Source organism: Salvelinus namaycush, unplaced genomic scaffold, assembly GCF_016432855.1.
Source record: "Salvelinus namaycush isolate Seneca unplaced genomic scaffold, SaNama_1.0 Scaffold203, whole genome shotgun sequence".
NCBI lineage: Eukaryota > Metazoa > Chordata > Actinopteri > Salmoniformes > Salmonidae > Salvelinus > Salvelinus namaycush.
Genome location: NW_024058820.1, coordinates 17,501 through 40,243, shown reverse-complemented (window position 1 = coordinate 40,243; position 22,743 = coordinate 17,501). Strand labels below are relative to the sequence as shown.

The following is a 22,743-nucleotide window of genomic DNA, read 5'->3' as shown; positions in this document are numbered from 1 at the left end:
AGACATGTAGAGTAAGTCACCCTGTCACCATCCCTACAGACATGTAGAGTAAGTCACCCTGTCACCATCCCTACAGACATGCAGAGTAAGTCACCCTGTCACCATCCCTACAGACATGCAGAGTAAGTCACCATCCCTACAGACATGTAGAGTAAGTCACCCTGTCACCATCCCTACAAGCATATAGAGTAAGTCACCCTGTCACCATCCCTACAGACATGTAGAGTAAATCACCCTGTCACCATCCCTACAGACATGTAGAGTAAGTCACCCTGTCACCATCCCTACAGACATGCAGAGTAAGTCACCCTGTCACCATCCCTACAGACATGTAGAGTAAGTCACCCTGTCACCATCCCTACAGACATGTAGAGTAAGTCACCCTGTCACCATCCCTACAGACATGTAGAGTAAGTCACCCTGTCACCATCCCTACAGACATGCAGAGTAAGTCACCATGTCACCATCCCTACAGACATGTAGAGTAAGTCACCCTGTCACCATCCCTACAGACATGTAGAGTAAGTCACCCTGTCACCATCCCTACAGACATGCAGAGTAAGTCACCCTGTCACCATCCCTACAGACATGCAGAGTAAGTCACCAAGTCACCATCCCTACAGACATGCAGAGTAAGTCACCCTGTCACCATCCCTACAGACATGTAGAGTAAGTCACCCTGTCACCATCCCTACAGACATGCAGAGTAAGTCACCCTGTCACCATCCCTACAGACATGTAGAGTAAGTCACCCTGTCACCATCCCTACAGACATGTAGAGTAAGTCACCCTGTCACCATCCCTACAGACATGCAGAGTAAGTCACCCTGTCACCATCCCTACAGACATGCAGAGTAAGTCACCATGTCACCATCCCTACAGACATGCAGAGTAAGTCACCCTGTCACCATCCCTACAGACATGTAGAGTAAGTCACCCTGTCACCATCCCTACAAGCATATAGAGTAAGTCACCCTGTCACCATCCCTACAGACATGTAGAGTAAGTCACCCTGTCACCATCCCTACAGACATGTAGAGTAAGTCACCCTGTCACCATCCCTACAGACATGCAGAGTAAGTCACCCTGTCACCATCCCTACAGACATGCAGAGTAAGTCACCATCCCTACAGACATGTAGAGTAAGTCACCCTGTCACCATCCCTACAGACATGTAGAGTAAGTCACCCTGTCACCATCCCTACAGACATGTAGAGTAAGTCACCCTGTCACCATCCCTACAGACATGTAGAGTAAGTCACCCTGTCACCATCCCTACAGACATGTAGAGTAAGTCACCCTGTCACCATCCCTACAGACATGCAGAGTAAGTCACCATGTCACCATCCCTACAGACATGTAGAGTAAGTCACCCTGTCACCATCCCTACAGACATGCAGAGTAAGTCACCCTGTCACCATCCCTACAGACATGTAGAGTAAGTCACCCTGTCACCATCCCTACAGACATGTAGAGTAAGTCACCCTGTCACCATCCCTACAGACATGTAGAGTAAGTCACCCTGTCACCATCCCTACAGACATGTAGAGTAAGTCACCCTGTCACCATCCCTACAGACATGTAGAGTAAGTCACCCTGTCACCATCCCTACAGACATGTAGAGTAAGTCACCCTGTCACCATCCCTACAGACATGTAGAGTAAGTCACCCTGTCACCATCCCTACAGACATGCAGAGTAAGTCACCCTGTCACCATCCCTACAGACATGCAGAGTAAGTCACCATCCCTACAGACATGTAGAGTAAGTCACCCTGTCACCATCCCTACAGACATGCAGAGTAAGTCACCCTGTCACCATCCCTACAGACATGCAGAGTAAGTCACCCTGTCACCATCCCTACAGACATGCAGAGTAAGTCACCCTGTCACCATCCCTACAGACATGTAGAGTAAGTCACCCTGTCACCATCCCTACAGACATGTAGAGTAAGTCACCCTGTCACCATCCCTACAGACATGTAGAGTAAGTCACCCTGTCACCATCCCTACAGACATGCAGAGTAAGTCACCCTGTCACCATCCCTACAGACATGCAGAGTAAGTCACCATCCCTACAGACATGTAGAGTAAGTCACCCTGTCACCATCCCTACAGACATGTAGAGTAAGTCACCCTGTCACCATCCCTACAGACATGTAGAGTAAGTCACCCTGTCACCATCCCTACAGACATGTAGAGTAAGTCACCCTGTCACCATCCCTACAGACATGCAGAGTAAGTCACCCTGTCACCCTCCCTACAGACATGTAGAGTAAGTCACCCTGTCACCATCCCTACAGACATGTAGAGTAAGTCACCCTGTCACCATCCCTACAGACATGTAGAGTAAGTCACCCTGTCACCATCCCTACAGACATGTAGAGTAAGTCACCCTGTCACCATCCCTACAGACATGTAGAGTAAGTCACCCTGTCACCATCCCTACAGACATGTAGAGTAAGTCACCCTGTCACCATCCCTACAGACATGTAGAGTAAGTCACCCTGTCACCATCCCTACAGACATGCAGAGTAAGTCACCATGTCACCATCCCTACAGACATGTAGAGTAAGTCACCCTGTCACCATCCCTACAGACATGCAGAGTAAGTCACCCTGTCACCATCCCTACAGACATGTAGAGTAAGTCACCCTGTCACCATCCCTACAGACATGTAGAGTAAGTCACCCTGTCACCATCCCTACAGACATGTAGAGTAAGTCACCCTGTCACCATCCCTACAGACATGTAGAGTAAGTCACCCTGTCACCATCCCTACAGACATGTAGAGTAAGTCACCCTGTCACCATCCCTACAGACATGTAGAATAAGTCACCCTGTCACCATCCCTACAGACATGCAGAGTAAGTCACCCTGTCACCATCCCTACAGACATGTAGAGTAAGTCACCCTGTCACCATCCCTACAGACATGTAGAGTAAGTCACCCTGTCACCATCCCTACAGACATGCAGAGTAAGTCACCCTGTCACCATCCCTACAAGCATATAGAGTAAGTCACCCTGTCACCATCCCTACAGACATGTAGAGTAAGTCACCCTGTCACCATCCCTACAGACATGTAGAGTAAGTCACCCTGTCACCATCCCTACAGACATGTAGAGTAAGTCACCCTGTCACCATCCCTACAGACATGTAGAGTAAGTCACCCTGTCACCATCCCTACAGACATGCAGAGTAAGTCACCCTGTCACCATCCCTACAGACATGCAGAGTAAGTCACCCTGTCACCATCCCTACAGACATGCAGAGTAAGTCACCCTGTCACCATCCCTACAGACATGTAGAGTAAGTCACCCTGTCACCATCCCTACAGACATGCAGAGTAAGTCACCCTGTCACCATCCCTACAGACATGCAGAGTAAGTCACCCTGTCACCATCCCTACAGACATGTAGAGTAAGTCACCCTGTCACCATCCCTACAGACATGTAGAGTAAGTCACCCTGTCACCATCCCTACAGACATGTAGAGTAAGTCACCCTGTCACCATCCCTACAGACATGCAGAGTAAGTCACCCTGTCACCATCCCTACAGACATGTAGAATAAGTCACCCTGTCACCATCCCTACAGACATGTAGAGTAAGTCACCCTGTCACCATCCCTACAGACATGTAGAGTAAGTCACCCTGTCACCATCCCTACAGACATGCAGAGTAAGTCACCCTGTCACCATCCCTACAGACATGCAGAGTAAGTCACCCTGTCACCATCCCTACAGACATGCAGAGTAAGTCACCATCCCTACAGACATGTAGAGTAAGTCACCCTGTCACCATCCCTACAGACATGTAGAGTAAGTCACCCTGTCACCATCCCTACAGACATGTAGAGTAAGTCACCCTGTCACCATCCCTACAGACATGTAGAGTAAGTCACCCTGTCACCATCCCTACAGACATGTAGAGTAAGTCACCCTGTCACCATCCCTACAGACATGCAGAGTAAGTCACCCTGTCACCATCCCTACAGACATGCAGAGTAAGTCACCCTGTCACCATCCCTACAGACATGCAGAGTAAGTCACCATCCCTACAGACATGTAGAGTAAGTCACCCTGTCACCATCCCTACAGACATGTAGAGTAAGTCACCCTGTCACCATCCCTACAGACATGTAGAGTAAGTCACCCTGTCACCATCCCTACAGACATGTAGAGTAAGTCACCCTGTCACCATCCCTACAGACATGCAGAGTAAGTCACCCTGTCACCCTCCCTACAGACATGTAGAGTAAGTCACCCTGTCACCATCCCTACAGACATGTAGAGTAAGTCACCCTGTCACCATCCCTACAGACATGTAGAGTAAGTCACCCTGTCACCATCCCTACAGACATGCAGAGTAAGTCACCATGTCACCATCCCTACAGACATGTAGAGTAAGTCACCCTGTCACCATCCCTACAGACATGCAGAGTAAGTCACCCTGTCACCATCCCTACAGACATGTAGAGTAAGTCACCCTGTCACCATCCCTACAGACATGTAGAGTAAGTCACCCTGTCACCATCCCTACAGACATGTAGAGTAAGTCACCCTGTCACCATCCCTACAGACATGTAGAGTAAGTCACCCTGTCACCATCCCTACAGACATGTAGAGTAAGTCACCCTGTCACCATCCCTACAGACATGTAGAGTAAGTCACCCTGTCACCATCCCTACAGACATGTAGAGTAAGTCACCCTGTCACCATCCCTACAGACATGCAGAGTAAGTCACCCTGTCACCATCCCTACAGACATGCAGAGTAAGTCACCATCCCTACAGACATGTAGAGTAAGTCACCCTGTCACCATCCCTACAGACATGCAGAGTAAGTCACCCTGTCACCATCCCTACAGACATGCAGAGTAAGTCACCCTGTCACCATCCCTACAGACATGCAGAGTAAGTCACCCTGTCACCATCCCTACAGACATGCAGAGTAAGTCACCCTGTCACCATCCCTACAGACATGTAGAGTAAGTCACCCTGTCACCATCCCTACAGACATGTAGAGTAAGTCACCCTGTCACCATCCCTACAGACATGTAGAGTAAGTCACCCTGTCACCATCCCTACAGACATGCAGAGTAAGTCACCCTGTCACCATCCCTACAGACATGCAGAGTAAGTCACCATCCCTACAGACATGTAGAGTAAGTCACCCTGTCACCATCCCTACAGACATGTAGAGTAAGTCACCCTGTCACCATCCCTACAGACATGTAGAGTAAGTCACCCTGTCACCATCCCTACAGACATGTAGAGTAAGTCACCCTGTCACCATCCCTACAGACATGCAGAGTAAGTCACCATGTCACCATCCCTACAGACATGTAGAGTAAGTCACCCTGTCACCATCCCTACAGACATGCAGAGTAAGTCACCCTGTCACCATCCCTACAGACATGTAGAGTAAGTCACCCTGTCACCATCCCTACAGACATGTAGAGTAAGTCACCCTGTCACCATCCCTACAGACATGTAGAGTAAGTCACCCTGTCACCATCCCTACAGACATGTAGAGTAAGTCACCCTGTCACCATCCCTACAGACATGTAGAGTAAGTCACCCTGTCACCATCCCTACAGACATGCAGAGTAAGTCACCCTGTCACCATCCCTACAGACATGCAGAGTAAGTCACCATCCCTACAGACATGTAGAGTAAGTCACCCTGTCACCATCCCTACAGACATGTAGAGTAAGTCACCCTGTCACCATCCCTACAGACATGTAGAGTAAGTCACCCTGTCACCATCCCTACAGACATGTAGAGTAAGTCACCCTGTCACCATCCCTACAGACATGTAGAGTAAGTCACCCTGTCACCATCCCTACAGACATGTAGAGTAAGTCACCCTGTCACCATCCCTACAGACATGCAGAGTAAGTCACCATCCCTACAGACATGTAGAGTAAGTCACCCTGTCACCATCCCTACAGACATGCAGAGTAAGTCACCCTGTCACCATCCCTACAGACATGCAGAGTAAGTCACCCTGTCACCATCCCTACAGACATGCAGAGTAAGTCACCCTGTCACCATCCCTACAGACATGTAGAGTAAGTCACCCTGTCACCATCCCTACAGACATGTAGAGTAAGTCACCCTGTCACCATCCCTACAGACATGTAGAGTAAGTCACCCTGTCAGCATCCCTACAGACATGTAGAGTAAGTCACCCTGTCACCATCCCTACAGACATGTAGAGTAAGTCACCCTGTCACCATCCCTACAGACATGCAGAGTAAGTCACCCTGTCACCATCCCTACAGACATGTAGAGTAAGTCACCCTGTCACCATCCCTACAGACATGTAGAGTAAGTCACCCTGTCACCATCCCTACAGACATGCAGAGTAAGTCACCCTGTCACCATCCCTACAGACATGTAGAATAAGTCACCCTGTCACCATCCCTACAGACATGTAGAGTAAGTCACCCTGTCACCATCCCTACAGACATGTAGAGTAAGTCACCCTGTCACCATCCCTACAGACATGCAGAGTAAGTCACCCTGTCACCATCCCTACAGACATGCAGAGTAAGTCACCCTGTCACCATCCCTACAGACATGTAGAATAAGTCACCCTGTCACCATCCCTACAGACATGTAGAGTAAGTCACCCTGTCACCATCCCTACAGACATGTAGAGTAAGTCACCCTGTCACCATCCCTACAGACATGCAGAGTAAGTCACCCTGTCACCATCCCTACAGACATGCAGAGTAAGTCACCCTGTCACCATCCCTACAGACATGCAGAGTAAGTCACCATCCCTACAGACATGTAGAGTAAGTCACCCTGTCACCATCCCTACAGACATGTAGAGTAAGTCACCCTGTCACCATCCCTACAGACATGTAGAGTAAGTCACCCTGTCACCATCCCTACAGACATGTAGAGTAAGTCACCCTGTCACCATCCCTACAGACATGCAGAGTAAGTCACCCTGTCACCCTCCCTACAGACATGTAGAGTAAGTCACCCTGTCACCATCCCTACAGACATGTAGAGTAAGTCACCCTGTCACCATCCCTACAGACATGTAGAGTAAGTCACCCTGTCACCATCCCTACAGACATGTAGAGTAAGTCACCCTGTCACCATCCCTACAGACATGTAGAGTAAGTCACCCTGTCACCATCCCTACAGACATGTAGAGTAAGTCACCCTGTCACCATCCCTACAGACATGTAGAGTAAGTCACCCTGTCACCATCCCTACAGACATGCAGAGTAAGTCACCATGTCACCATCCCTACAGACATGTAGAGTAAGTCACCCTGTCACCATCCCTACAGACATGCAGAGTAAGTCACCCTGTCACCATCCCTACAGACATGTAGAGTAAGTCACCCTGTCACCATCCCTACAGACATGTAGAGTAAGTCACCCTGTCACCATCCCTACAGACATGTAGAGTAAGTCACCCTGTCACCATCCCTACAGACATGTAGAGTAAGTCACCCTGTCACCATCCCTACAGACATGTAGAGTAAGTCACCCTGTCACCATCCCTACAGACATGTAGAGTAAGTCACCCTGTCACCATCCCTACAGACATGTAGAGTAAGTCACCCTGTCACCATCCCTACAGACATGTAGAATAAGTCACCCTGTCACCATCCCTACAGACATGCAGAGTAAGTCACCCTGTCACCATCCCTACAGACATGTAGAGTAAGTCACCCTGTCACCATCCCTACAGACATGCAGAGTAAGTCACCCTGTCACCATCCCTACAGACATGTAGAGTAAGTCACCCTGTCACCATCCCTACAGACATGCAGAGTAAGTCACCCTGTCACCATCCCTACAGACATGTAGAGTAAGTCACCCTGTCACCATCCCTACAGACATGCAGAGTAAGTCACCCTGTCACCATCCCTACAGACATGTAGAGTAAGTCACCCTGTCACCATCCCTACAGACATGTAGAGTAAGTCACCCTGTCACCATCCCTACAGACATGTAGAGTAAGTCACCCTGTCACCATCCCTACAGACATGTAGAGTAAGTCACCCTGTCACCATCCCTACAGACATGTAGAGTAAGTCACCCTGTCACCATCCCTATAGACATGTAGAGTAAGTCACCATGTCACCATCCCTACAGACATGTAGAGTAAGTCACCCTGTCACCATCCCTACAGACATGCAGAGTAAGTCACCCTGTCACCATCCCTACAGACATGCAGAGTAGGTCACCCTGTCACCATCCCTACAGACATGCAGAGTAAGTCACCCTGTCACCATCCCTACAGACATGTAGAGTAAGTCACCCTGTCACCATCCCTACAGACATGTAGAGTAAGTCACCCTGTCACCATCCCTACAGACATGCAGAGTAAGTCACCCTGTCACCATCCCTACAGACATGTAGAGTAAGTCACCCTGTCACCATCCCTACAGACATGTAGAGTAAGTCACCCTGTCACCATCCCTACAGACATGTAGAGTAAGTCACCATGTCACCATCCCTACAGACATGTAGAGTAAGTCACCCTGTCACCATCCCTACAGACATGTAGAGTAAGTCACCCTGTCACCATCCCTACAGACATGTAGAGTAAGTCACCCTGTCACCATCCCTACAGACATGTAGAGTAAGTCACCCTGTCACCATCCCTACAGACATGTAGAGTAAGTCACCCTGTCAGCATCCCTACAGACATGCAGAGTAAGTCACCCTGTCACCATCCCTACAGACATGTAGAGTAAGTCACCCTGTCAGCATCCCTACAGACATGTAGAGTAAGTCACCATCCCTACAGACATGCAGAGTAAGTCACCCTGTCACCATCCCTACAGACATGTAGAGTAAGTCACCCTGTCACCATCCCTACAGACATGTAGAGTAAGTCACCCTGTCACCATCCCTACAGACATGTAGAGTAAGTCACCATCCCTACAGACATGCAGAGTAAGTCACCCTGTCACCATCCCTACAGACATGTAGAGTAAGTCACCATCCCTGTGTTTCTGTACAGCGCTTTGTGACATTAGCTGATGTAAGAAGGGCTTTATAAATACATTTGATTGATTGATGTAGCTTGTGAGTTCAGAGGAGGAGCGTGAAACAATCCCCCCCCCCCCCTCTCACCTAGGTCTGGATCTGTTCTCGCTGATCCAAGGTGACCCGCAGCATTACAGATCTCCTATGTTCCTGGATAACCTGACCAGCAGCCTGCAGGGTGCCACCACCAGCGCCGGCCTGGTGTCCTCTTCTAGCCAATACGAGACCAGCTCCCACCACACCACCGCCACCTCATCCTCCCATGAGACTGGGGTTATCACTGGGGGAGGAGGGTCCAACATCATCTCAGACATCATCTCATTGGACTGATCTATTGGTCCCTGAGAGCTCATTGGACTAAGCCTCTGGTCCCTGAGAGCTCATTGGACTAAGCCTCTGGTCCCTGAGAGCTCATTGGACTAAGCCTCTGGTCCCTGAGAGCTCATTGGACTAAGCCTCTTATTAGACACAAGCCTCCGAGGACTGAGGTAGTGCACTATATAGGGAATATTGTGCCATTTTGGACCCGGACAATGTCCACAGACCACCATGGGACATGGAGATCCCAGAGCTTGGCTAACTTGTCTCCTTTCCTTTGTCTGTCTGCTAGTGAAGTTAGGACACATTTGCTTTTTTTGGTCACCGTGCCTCTGCTTTGTTAGATCAGTGCTGATGGAAGGAAAGGAAAATAAATAGGAGAGGAAGCCATTTTTTTTTAGATAGTTGAGACTGTTGGACCCATAGACTCCATAGTCTTTTCTCAATTGGATTTGCTCAACTCCTACGTCCTCTCTCCCGCCTCCTTTTTGAAAAAGGTCAAAGGTAATTGGAGGAGAGTGAATGTGGATGAAAATGTGCTTGTATGAAATGACGTTTACAGGTTGGATCCTAAAATGTGGTGATAAAAACTAATGAAGAGTTGTGGAAGACATTTTTTTTTTTAGCTACAACGATAGATTTTAAACGTGTTCATGCTTTTTCTCTCTGACGACAAAACAAAAGCTCATTTAAAGGGGGGAGGGGGGGGCTGTGTGGCAGGTTTCAAAAGTCTTCCGTGAAGGACTCCGGTAGGATACACATGACCTTCCTCGAGGTAAAGGTGGCTATCAAGGAGAGGAGGAAACTCTTCTGTTCACCTACTAACGAATAGACATCTCCTTGGCCCACTCATCGGTTTCCAGGTCACAGAGGAGAGAGGACGGACCCCCCCCCCCCAAATAGTCCAAAGCCTATTTTGAGTTGGCCTCACCCCACACACATTCTGACCTGTGGAAGAGAAGGGGATTTTACCAGTCTGTTCTTCACATTATGTGGAAGGTGTTTTTATTGGATGAGTTGACACGGAAGCATTCCGCAGGAAGTGGGACAATGGGGGGGGCGGGGTTTCCCCTTCAGTCACAGCAATAATACTGCGTTTTCCAGATCTACTGACTCTGTACACGGTTGAAAGTGTATCTAAAACATGGATCCATTAGAAATTAGATATTGGGGGGGGGGGGTCCATGAATTGGAGGTACCATTTTGTTTTTTTGTACAAATTATCAAAAATGATACAAACTTGAGTGTTTATAAAATGCTATCTTTCTCAGCATTTTGGGAAATCTGTTTTGTATTTAGTTTGACCTTGTTGTGTATGTACAATCTAATTATTTTGCCGTCTTGGAGGATCCCCTTTTTGTTCTGTGTAAAATTGTATATGAGTTAATGTCCCCAAATGGTTTCCATCCTACGAGTCCCAACTTTTGAACATTTAAGTTGGTTGGTTTGAAGGTTAAGCAGGATATTTTACCACCATTACATAGCTACATGTTCACAGAATCAAATGTAATGTGAAGTTGTCAATTGAGCCTTTGTTGAACGTAGCAAAAAGCATTCAGGGCCTGAAATAGTGTATTTTATTTAATGTACAAAACTCTAGATCAATTAGCTAAGGCAATTAGTGCTGCAGTTTTTAAAGTGTAGAATGATATGTTGGTCCACAACCTTGTATGAGTTGTTTAGGGAAAGGGGACCTACCCACTAAAACTTTAGGATTTATATTAGATTAAGTTAGGTTAATGTTTTAAAATGGAACCCAAAGTATTTTCCAAACTTAAATTTAAGGGAATAGATATTTAATATTTTATTGTAGTTAAAGGATGCTCCTCTTGTTTTCCTGTGGGTAAAGGATGCTCCTCTTGTTTTCCTGTGGGTAAAGGATGCTCCTCTTGTTTTCCTGTGGGTAAAGGATGCTCCTCTTGTTTTCCTGTGGGTAAAGGATGCTCCTCTTGTTTTCCTGTGGGTAAAGGATGCTCCTCTTGTTTTCCTGTGGGTAAGGGATGCTCCTCTTGTTTTCCTGTGGGTAAAGGATGCTCCTCTTGTTTTCCTGTGGGTAAAGGATGCTCCTCTTGTTTTCCTGTGGGTAAAGGATGCTCCTCTTGTTTTCCTGTGGGTAAAGGATGCTCCTCTTGTTTTCCTGTGGGTAAAGGATGCTCCTCTTGTTTTCCTGTGGGTAAAAGATGCTCCTCTTGTTTCACTGTGGGTAAAGGATGCTCCTCTTGTTTCGCTGTGGGTAAAAGATGCTCCTCTTGTTTCGCTATGGGTAAAATATGCTTTTGTTTCACTATGCCATCGTGATGCAAACAAACAAACAAACAACAAGGTGCTCATTTTTTTATTTGCTTTCAGGATCTCAGACTTAAAACAATAAAGGGGCATCTTTTTTATTACCTTTTTTTTAGTTATAATACAGTGCATTGTTGTTATTATTGTGGTTTGGTTCTGTTTTTATTTTTTTACATTTCCACATTAGGGTGCTATGATCATTAAATTGCACTAGGAAGCTCCAGTCCAATCACAGTTGATCACAGTTTATCCAGGAAGTTGTCCAGGGCAGGGATGCCTTCTTTAAGGCCTTTCCGTTTGCGGGTGTCTGCCACTACTTGCCATGGTCGACTGGTCTCGTCGAAGGGGTCCCCGGGCAGGATCTGCCAGTGGTCGAACACACACTGGGGGAAGGCCTGGCCACCTGTGTTGGACCTCAGGTCCGCTGTGAAACCTAACGACATCGGGGGGAAATAAAAAATAAAATATTCATAAAACAACCAGAGGTCTGTGTTGTTTTGTCATGCTTATCTGTAACTAGTTGGTTGACTCCTATTTCCTATGTTACACACCTATCCTGACTGAATACAATGTTTTACATTGACGTGTGATCATTACTTGTTAAAGAGCTAATTCTTTATGAAAAGGCTGTGACGATACCAGTATAACTCTTTGGTCCTTTAAAAAAAAACAAAAAAAACTGCTGTATGTCAAATATTTTTTGATCGCTTGGAAAATAAATATATGTGATTGGATGACAACATAATGATTTGTTTCCAAAGTCGGGGCTCGAACCCTCGACCTTTTAGGCCGAAGTCCATCGCGCTATCGAGCATGCTCAAGCGGCAGAGTCGATATCCGCGCTTATAAACCCAGGATCGTTACACTACTAAAAAGTATTGTCCTGGCCCTACTAAATTAGTATTTTTAGTTATAGAATATATATATATATTTTTTTTAGAAAAGTTACATTTGAATTGTTTCCTTTTAAAATGTTGTTTCCATTCATTGTTATGGTGAAATGGGTTGTTGGAAAATGTGATGAACTCACCAAATGATTCATTGATTGGACTATCCTTTAAAATGGTCTGTTTTTCATTCAGTGTTGAAATGTTTAGTTGGAAAGAGTGATGAACGTACCAAATGATTCATTGACCGGAAGGAAAGCCTTCACGATGAAGATGGGTGTTCCAGCGACCTGGGACTCCTCAAATACCATGCCTCTCTTTCTGTTCAGCACACCGTAGATCCCTCCGACAACGTGCTCCGGACACTGCAGGAAGAACGTTTAGGTAAGTTGAAATACAAAAAATATATAAACACAACATGCAACAATTTCTAAGATTTTAATGAGTTACAGTTCATATAAGGAAACCCAGTCAATTGATATAAATAAAATTGGCTCTCATCTATGGATTTTTACATGACAGGGAAAACCAGATATGCATCTGTTGATCACAGATACCGTAATAAAAAAAAGGGGGGCGTGGATCAGAAAACCAGTATTTTGTGTGACAACCGTTTGCCTCATGCATCGTGACATTTCGACTTCACATAGAGTTGATCAGGCTGTTGATTGTGACCTGTGGAATGTTGTCCCACTCCTCTTCACAAAGGCTTTGTGAAGTTTCTCGATATTAGTGTGAACTGGAACACGCTGTCGTACACCTCGATCCAGAGAATCCCAAACATACTCTAAGGGGAACGGCACGGTTCTATTCCGGCCACTAGCCACTACCTTTTTAAAGTAATCACACATCTGAACGCAATGCCAGAAGACGGTAGTAGCATGTGGGGCTAACACCAAAGCATTAACTCCAGGAGCTAGCAAGTGTTCAGAGGGGTATCCTACGAAGCTGGTTGGAGAAGTAACTTTGGTGAACTCCCGAGTTCAACTTGGGATAACCAGTCAAATGTGGCTCACATTTTAGTCACGTCAATTTCTACGGCAACGAATCTTTTAGCGCTAACCTGCTCCATAAAGGCTAACTCCAATTTATCCCGAATGAAGTGTTTGAATCACGAGTTGAGGACCAATGAAATCCGATTCCCTCCCTCTCGCAAAGACTGCGTCGTTGTGGAAAAGGCCCACGAGTTGGTGGAATCGCCCTTTAATTCATGGCTGCCTGGGCCAGAGCGTTTGAGTTAGGTCACCACCGCCCGACCTCACTGCCTTCTTCCCCAACTCCGTTATAATCCAGACATTCTGTGATCATCCACAAATCAATGTAAATCCACCGACTCTTTCATCTGAACTATCTGTTGCGATCGGGAGAGCGGGCCATCAGTTATTGTCTATAGTTATTGGCTCGGAGCGCACGCTTCAAACCTATTGTGTCAATGGACCAATGATCACAACCCTACAGATCACCACAGGACAATTATGCCATTGATGTTTGGTTAAAATTTTACGAAATGATATGTACATATGAGGACAAACCTGGAAGTATGAAATATGAAACGTAATTATCATTTGCTAAATTGAACATCCCTGAGATCAAACTGATTGAGATTATAGATTGAATAATTGATCAATTTAATATCATGATTATGATGAATGGTGATGATCCTAAATGACTATCATACTTCATATTGAGTTCATATGGCTGAATTACCTCATGTTAATAATGACAATGATTGTTATTATGATTTGACTTTTGTGATTTATGAATTTGATTTGATTACATGTTATTCTGTATCCTTTGTTATTCAACACAGACAAACTACCCAGGTAAATATACCGCTTTGTGGTTAAAGGAATTCCTGCCTCAGTCTCCGCCATTCCACTAAGTCACCTGACCCCTTTGTTCATTTTCACTATTGTCAGTCATCCTACCTGTCCGGCTACACACACAGATTCCAATAATTGTTCAATCATCATCCCCTTCATTTGAGGAAGAAGACTGATTTTGTGTTAAATGTTAAAATATTTATCACATTATTTAATAATGACAGAATGCATTTGAAACTTAATGTACAGTAAAACCTTTATGACAAATATAATTATTATTATATTATTTTATCGATAAGAGTTTGGAACTTATCCCTTTTTATCCCCAATTTCATCATATCCAATTGGTAGTTACAGTCTTGTCCCATCGCTGCAACTCCCCTACGGACTGGGGAGAGGCGAAGGTCTAGATCCACGTGTCCTCTGAAATACAACCCTGCCAAGCCGCACTGCTTCTGGACACCAATGTTGTCGGAGGAAACACCGTCCAGCTGGCGACCGAAGTCGGCTTGCAGGTGCCAGGCTGCACTCTTAACGCACAAGGAGTCGTTAGAGCGCAAGGAAAGGAAGTCCCGGACAAGGAAATCCCGGCTGGCCAAACCCGCCCCTAACCCAGACAAAGCTGGGCCAATTGTGCGTCGTCTCATGGGTCTCCCGGTCGCGGCCGGCCTGGGATTGAACCCGGGACTGTAATGACGCCACTCGAGAGTCAAGAATGCATTTGTAAAAGCCTATTTCACACCATAGCCTACTGAATTTGATTTCGGCACAAATGAAAATGTCACTGATTTCCCCATGAATTGATTCAGCATTGTCTCAAAGAAGAGTTTGGCGTGCAACTAGCCAAAGCTAGTTACAAGGCTGCTGGAGTTAGCGGCAGGCAGACAATCAATATCCACTGTAGTAGTACAGATGAAGTCTTGAGCTGGAGTGTGAAGCTAGCTGAAGCCGGCTAGCTTTAGAAAACCCAGAGTAGATCTAGCTTGATTCATAGGATACCCCTCAGGACTCAGGAAAGGTTGAACATCCCTTACTATTCTGTTGTGGTAGTCAGCACCATCTCACCAGGTCAAATTCCTGGTACATGTAAATGTACTTGGAGTATAAAGGAGATTCTGATTTTTGAATCTCACTTCTGAGTTCCACGTGGACTTACCTGAATCTGGACCAGGTAGACTGGTTCTATAAGTCGTGGCTGAGCTGTGAGCTGAGAGGTGTAGATGACTCACCTGTATCAGGTAGACTGGTTCTATAAGTTGTGGCTGAGCTGTGAGGTGTAGATGACTCACCTGGATCTCAACCAGGTAGACTGGCTCCATAAGTCGTGACTGAGCTGAGAGGCGTAGATGACTCACCTGGACCAGGTAGACTGGTTCTATAAGTCGTGACTGAGCTGAGGTGTAGATGACTCACCTGGACCAGGTAGACTGGTTCTATAAGTCGTGGCTGAGCTGTGAGCTGAGAGGCGTAGATGACTCACCTGGACCAGGTAGACTGGCTCCATAAGTCGTGGCTGAGCTGTGAGCTGAGAGGCGTAGATGACTCACCTGGACCAGGTAGACTGGCTCCATAAGTCGTGGCTGAGCTGTGAGCTGAGAGGCGTAGATGACTCACCTGGATCTCGACCAGGTAGACTGGCTCCATAAGTCGTGGCTGAGCTGTGAGCTGAGAGGCGTAGATGACTCTGCGTGCCGTGGGGATGATCTGCCCGCCCCCTCTGTGGATGGCGTCCGCATGCAGTGTCACATCATGGACGTCGAAACGTATCCCCCTCATGTTCTCCTCACACAGGACACCCTGAGAAAGAGAACGTTTTTCAGTGGTGGTGGTGTGGTTCTCTGGTTCTGAGATTTAGTTTGTCAGTGGTGGTGTGGATCTGGTTCTGAGAGCCGGTCAGTGGTGGTGTGGATCTGGTTCTGAGAGCCGGTCAGTGGATCTGGTTCTAACCACCCAGCCCTGCTGGCGTCTGCTCACCTCCTTGGAGGCCCACTGGAACCCTGCCACCACGCTGTCCTTGATCTCATTGAGGTACTGCACTCCCTTGGTGACGTCCGTCAGGATGTTGGGTCCCGTCCCGTCGGGGCCGAAACACCAGATCTTGCGGGCCTCTGTCACCTCCCACTCGTACTTCTCAGTCAGGTAGCGAGCCCTCGTCTTCAGTTCCTGTCTGGAGCTCACGTCCCCCTTATCGATATCCTCCGCCAGACCATCCTGGAAGGGCCGGGCCTTCATGTACAGACGGTTGTGTTTGTTAGGGGACTTGGACAGGCAGACCTGGTCTGAATCCTCGGCCACGGTCTCGCGGTAAGACACCACAGGGTCAGATTTCTGGGAGAAGTATGAAGAGGTTTCAGCTTTTTAGTATCTTCACTCAATATTCAAAGGTTACAATTATGATGTGATTTCAAAAAGAAGCTAATTTCATCCTTTTTTGAAAAGATACAATGTCTATCCTGTACAATGCAGTAAGTCAATATCTTCCCGAACCTTTAAGGGGATACCAGCGTGGTCCTCCTCTAGATCCTTCAGGCAGATCTCCAGATGCAGCTCCCCAGCTCCAGCTACGATGTGTTCTCCAGACTCCTCAATGATGCACTGCCACAACACAGAGACAGGACAAAGACACATAAACAGCACCGTTTCCCTACATCTCTATACCACACCGTTTCCCTACATCTCGAAACCGCACCGTTCCCCTTCATCTCTAAACCACACCGTTTCCCGACATCTCTAAACCACACCGTTTCCCGACATCTCTAAACCGCACCGTTTCCCTACATCTCCAAACCACACCGTTTCCCTACATCTCTAAACCACACCGTTTCCCTACATCTCTATACCACACCGTTTCCCTACATCTCTAAACCACACTGTTTCCCTACATCTCTAAACCGCACCGTTTCCCTACATCTCTAAACCACACCGTTTCCCTACATCTCTAAACCACACCGTTTCCCTACATCTCTAAACCACACCGTTTCCCTACATCTCTATACCACACCGTTTCCCTACATCTCTAAACCACACCGTTTCCCTACATCTCTAAACCACACCGTTTCCCTACATCTCTAAACCACACCGTTTCCCTACATCTCTAAACCACACCGTTTCCCTACATCTCTAAACCACACCGTTTCCCTACATCTCTAAACCACACCGTTTCCCTACATCTCTAAACCACACCGTTTCCCTACATCTCCAAACCACACCGTTTCCCTACATCTCTATACCACACCGTTTCCCTACATCTCTATACCACACCGTTTCCCTACATCTCTATACCACACCGTTTCCCTAAATCTCTATACCACACCGTTTCCCTAAATCTCTAAACCACACCGTTTCCCTACATCTCTAAACCACACCGTTTCCCTAGATCTCTAAACCACACCGTTTCCCTACATCTCTAAACCACACAGTTTCCCTACATCTCTAAACCACACCGTTTCCCTACATCTCTATACCACACCGTTTCCCTACATCTCTATACCACACCGTTTCCCTACATCTCTATACCACACCGTTTCCCTACATCTCTAAACCACACCGTTTCCCTACATCTCCAAACCACACCGTTTCCCTACATCTCTAAACCACACCGTTTACCTACATCTACGAACAAACAAGAGTGAAGTCTAGTCTAAAGGATTACCGTTAACCCAAAATATGTGGCTAGTGTCTGTGGGCCTCTACAGTTCCTGGACCATGGGGTCAGACTAGTCTTGTACCTGGACCATGGGGTCAGACTAGTATAGTCTTGTACCTGGACCATGGGGTCAGATTGGTATAGTATTGTACCTGGACCATGGGGTCAGATTGGTATAGTATTGTACCTGGACCATGGGGTCAGACTAGTATAGTCTTGTACCTGGACCATGGGGTCAGATTGGTATAGTATTGTACCTGGACCATGGGGTCAGATTGGTATAGTATTGTACCTGGACCATGGGGTCAGACTAGTCTTGTACCTGGACCATGGGGTCAGTCTAGTATAGTCTTGTACCTGGACCATGGGGTCAGATTGGTATAGTATTGTACCTGGACCATGGGGTCAGACTAGTATAGTCTTGTACCTGGACCATGGGGTCAGACTAGTATAGTATTGTACCTGGACCATGGGGTCAGATTGGTATAGTCTTGTACCTGGACCATGGGGTCAGATTGGTATAGTATTGTACCTGGACCATGGGGTCAGATTGGTATAGTATTGTACCTGGACCATGGGGTCAGATTGGTATAGTATTGTACCTGGACCATGGGGTCAGATTGGTATAGTATTGTACCTGGACCATGGGGTCAGACTGGTATAGTCTTGTACCTAGACCATGGGGTCAGACTAGTCTTGTACCTAGACCATGGGGTCAGACTAGTCTTGTACCTAGACCATGGGGTCAGACTAGTATTGTACCTGGACCATGGGGTCAGACTAGTATAGTATTGTACCTGGACCATGGGGTCAGACTAGTCTTGTACCTGGACCATGGGGTCAGACTAGTCTTGTACCTGGACCATGGGGTCAGACTAGTATAGTCTTGTACCTGGACCATGGGGTCAGACTAGTATAGTATTGTACCTGGACCATGGGGTCAGACTAGTATTGTACCTGGACCATGGGGTCAGACTAGTATAGTATTGTACCTGGACCATGGGGTCAGACTAGTATAGTCTTGTACCTGGACCATGGGGTCAGACTAGTATAGTCTTGTACCTGGACCATGGGGTCAGACTAGTATAGTCTTGTACCTGGACCATGGGGTCAGACTAGTATAGTCTTGTACCTGGACCATGGGGTCAGACTAGTATAGTCTTGTACCTGGACCATGGGGTCAGACTAGTATAGTATTGTACCTGGACCTTGGGGTCAGACTAGTATAGTACCTGGACCATGGGGTCAGACTAGTATAGTATTGTACCTGGACCATGGGGTCAGACTAGTATAGTATTGTACCTGGACCATGGGGTCAGACTAGTATAGTATTGTACCTGGACCATGGGGTCAGACTAGTATAGTATTGTACCTGGACCATGGGGTCAGACTAGTATAGTATTGTACCTGGACCATGGGGTCAGACTAGTATAGTCTTGTACCTGGACCTTGGGGTCAGACTAGTATAGTATTGTACCTGGACCATGGGGTCAGACTAGTCTTGTACCTGGACCTTGGGGTCAGACTAGTATAGTATTGTACCTGGACCATGGGGTCAGACTAGTATAGTCTTGTACCTGGACCATGGGGTCAGACTGGTATAGTATTGTACCTGGACCACGGGGTCAGACTAGTATAGTCTTGTACCTGGACCATGGGGTCAGACTAGTATTGTACCTGGACCATGGGGTCAGTCTAGTATAGTACCTGGACCTGGACCATGGGGTCAGACTAGTCTTGTACCTGGACCATGGGGTCAGACTAGTATAGTATTGTACCTGGACCATGGGGTCAGACTAGTATAGTCTTGTACCTGGACCATGGGGTCAGACTAGTATTGTACCTGGACCTTGGGGTCAGACTAGTATTGTACCTGGACCATGGGGTTAGACTAGTATAGTATTGTACCTGGACCATGGGGTCAGACTAGTATAGTATTGTACCTGGACCATGGGGTCAGACTAGTCTTGTACCTGGACCTTGGGGTCAGACTAGTATAGTATTGTACCTGGACCATGGGGTCAGACTAGTATTGTACCTGGACCATGGGGTCAGACTAGTCTTGTACCTGGACCATGGGGTCAGACTAGTCTTGTACCTGGACCATGGGGTCAGACTAGTCTTGTACCTGGACCATGGGGTCAGACTAGTATAGTATTGTACCTGGACCATGGGGTCAGACTAGTATAGTATTGTACCTGGACCATGGGGTCAGACTAGTATAGTATTGTACCTGGACCTTGGGGTCAGACTAGTATAGTATTGTACCTGGACCATGGGGTCAGACTAGTATAGTCTTGTACCTGGACCATGGGGTCAGACTAGTATAGTATTGTACCTGGACCTTGGGGTCAGACTAGTATAGTCTTGTACCTGGACCATGGGGTCAGACTAGTATAGTATTGTACCTGGACCATGGGGTCAGACTAGTATAGTATTGTACCTGGACCTTGGGGTCAGACTAGTATAGTCTTGTACCTGGACCATGGGGTCAGACTAGTATAGTATTGTACCTGGACCATGGGGTCAGACTAGTATAGTATTGTACCTGGACCATGGGGTCAGACTAGTATAGTATTGTACCTGGACCATGGGGTCAGACTGGTATAGTATTGTACCTGGACCATGGGGTCAGACTAGTTTTGTACCTGGACCATGGGGTCAGACTAGTTTTGTACCTGGACCATGGGGTCAGACTAGTATTGTACCTGGACCATGGGGTCAGACTAGTATAGTCTTGTACCTGGACCATGGGGTCAGACTAGTATAGTATTGTACCTGGACCATGGGGTCAGACTAGTCTTGTACCTGGACCATGGGGTCAGACTAGTCTTGTACCTGGACCATGGGGTCAGACTGGTATTGTACCTGGACCATGGGGTCAGACTTGGCCAGGCGTTTGAGACCCTCCACCAGCTTGGGCAGGTCAGCAGGGTTCTTGCACTCCACCGCCACCCTGACCACGGGACTGACGCTGAACTTCATCACCCTCAGGTTGTGGGCGTGCTCGTAGGTGGAGATGGTCCCGGTCTTCACCAGGAACTGATCCACTCCCACCAGACCCACGATGTTGCCGCATGGCACATCCTCAATGGGCTCTGTGTAGCGCCCCATCATCAGAATGGTCCTGGGAGTCAGAGGGAGCACAGCACAGTTTAGAGAAGTCTACCAGTTACATTTTTATTTGCCTGGGGATCTCACCTTTTCTAAACAGTTGTCGTAGGACAGTCATACACACCACTCCAGTCATTGTTCCGTAGGACATGTACTGGTCTCCAGTCGTGTTCCATAGGACATGTACTGGTCTCCAGTCGTGTTCCATAGGACATGTACTGGTCTCCAGTCGTGTTCCATAGGACATGTACTGGTCTCCAGTCGTGTTCCATAGGACATGTACTGGTCTCCAGTCGTGTTCCATAGGACATGTACTGGTCTCCAGTCGTGTTCCATAGGACATGTACTGGTCTCCAGTCGTGTTCCATAGGACATGTACTGGTTGTGAAACTTATTTCACCTAATTTTAACATTATGTCATAAAGAACACACTTAATAAAAAAACTAGTTTTCACTTCCCCTTGGGAATGGAAGCCTGGGGAATGGAAGCCTGGGGAATGGAAGCCTGAGGAAATGGAAGCCTGGGAAATGGAAGCTTGGGGAATGGAAGCCTGGGGAATGGAAGCCTGGGGAATGGAAGCCTGGGGAATGGAAGCCTGGGGAATGGAAGCCTGGGGAATGGAAGCCTGAGGAATGGAAGCCTGGGGAATGGAAGCCTGGGGAATGGAAGCCTGAGGAATGGAAGCCTGGGGAATGGAAGCCTGGGGAATGGAAGCCTGGGGAATGGAAGCCTGAGGAATGGAAGCCTGGGGAATGGAAGCCTGAGGAATGGAAGCCTGGGGAATGGAAGCCTGGGGAATGGAAGCCTGAGGAATGGAAGCCTGGGGAATGGAAGCCTGGGGAATAGAAGCCTGGGGAATAGAAGCCTGTTGTGCGCTACAGGGAGGGGCAATTGAATCCAAGCTTCACAAGAAAATGGGTAACAGGCTCGACCTGTTCAGTTCTCCACCCATGTTCATAGTTTTTATATATATATATATATTAGTTTCACCATATTAAAACGAGAGTTCATTTCACGTAACAGGGTTGAACTTAAAATGAGGGACAGACATTTCATGTGATTAGATTCATCGCTAAATCACATGAAATGAGTAATAATCTCCAGAAATGACTGTCAAAGCAACACAATAAGTAGGGATCCTGAAATCTCTGAGAAATGTGAGGGTTAAGTGGTTTAAAATCTTCTTACAAGTCACAGAGGAACATGCCAAGAAGCAGATTTTTAGCAAGTGCTTATTCATTAAAAGAAAATCTGATTTATTTAATTTTCCATTTGGTCTATATTAAAGGGCACTTCATAATATTATTTTTTTTAAACAGGCTTTTAAAATTCAAATATTGGTGCACAATTTCTACTGAAAATATAAATCGGACACAAAAGATCCTCATTTGGTTGAGCAAACCCTCCTGTATTTGAGCGGCTAACTAGGACATGTATGTATTCTAGCTCCGTGTACCTCTGGATGGGTTTTAGATACAGGTCCTCCTTCTTCCCAGGAGTGTAGTTGGGTCCCATGATGCGAACCTTCTGCCCCGTGGCCACCATACCGGAGAACACACGGCCGAAGGCGTAGAAACGACCCTTGTCGCTGGTGGGCACCATCTTGGAAATGTACATCATCAAGGGAGCTTTGGGGTCGC

General features: G+C 47.1%; 2 protein-coding genes across 3 annotated transcripts in view; one reads left to right on the top strand and one right to left on the bottom strand.

Moving 5' to 3' along the window:
* The window catches only part of LOC120038006 (E3 SUMO-protein ligase PIAS2-like), a 30,202-nt gene extending 18,470 nt beyond the window's left edge, over nucleotides 1-11,732 (top strand). For both annotated transcript variants that reach the window (XM_038983952.1, XM_038983951.1), the window contains exon 14: nucleotides 9,120-11,732. In XM_038983952.1, the coding sequence (XP_038839880.1) occupies nucleotides 9,120-9,358 (239 nt within the window). In that variant the 3' untranslated portion in view covers nucleotides 9,359-11,732. The remainder of the gene's footprint in view (nucleotides 1-9,119) is intronic.
* LOC120038005 (elongation factor 2-like) overlaps nucleotides 11,667-22,743 on the bottom strand; it is a 20,245-nt gene continuing 9,168 nt past the window's right edge. Inside the window, exons 9-15 of the mRNA XM_038983950.1 lie at nucleotides 22,560-22,743; nucleotides 20,857-21,115; nucleotides 16,830-16,937; nucleotides 16,317-16,670; nucleotides 15,957-16,139; nucleotides 12,752-12,884; nucleotides 11,667-12,065 (exon numbers count right to left, since the gene is read on the bottom strand). The exon at nucleotides 22,560-22,743 is cut by the window's right edge and continues 12 nt beyond it. Of these exons, the coding sequence (XP_038839878.1) occupies nucleotides 11,872-12,065; nucleotides 12,752-12,884; nucleotides 15,957-16,139; nucleotides 16,317-16,670; nucleotides 16,830-16,937; nucleotides 20,857-21,115; nucleotides 22,560-22,743 (1,415 nt within the window). The 3' untranslated portion in view covers nucleotides 11,667-11,871. The remainder of the gene's footprint in view (nucleotides 12,066-12,751; nucleotides 12,885-15,956; nucleotides 16,140-16,316; nucleotides 16,671-16,829; nucleotides 16,938-20,856; nucleotides 21,116-22,559) is intronic.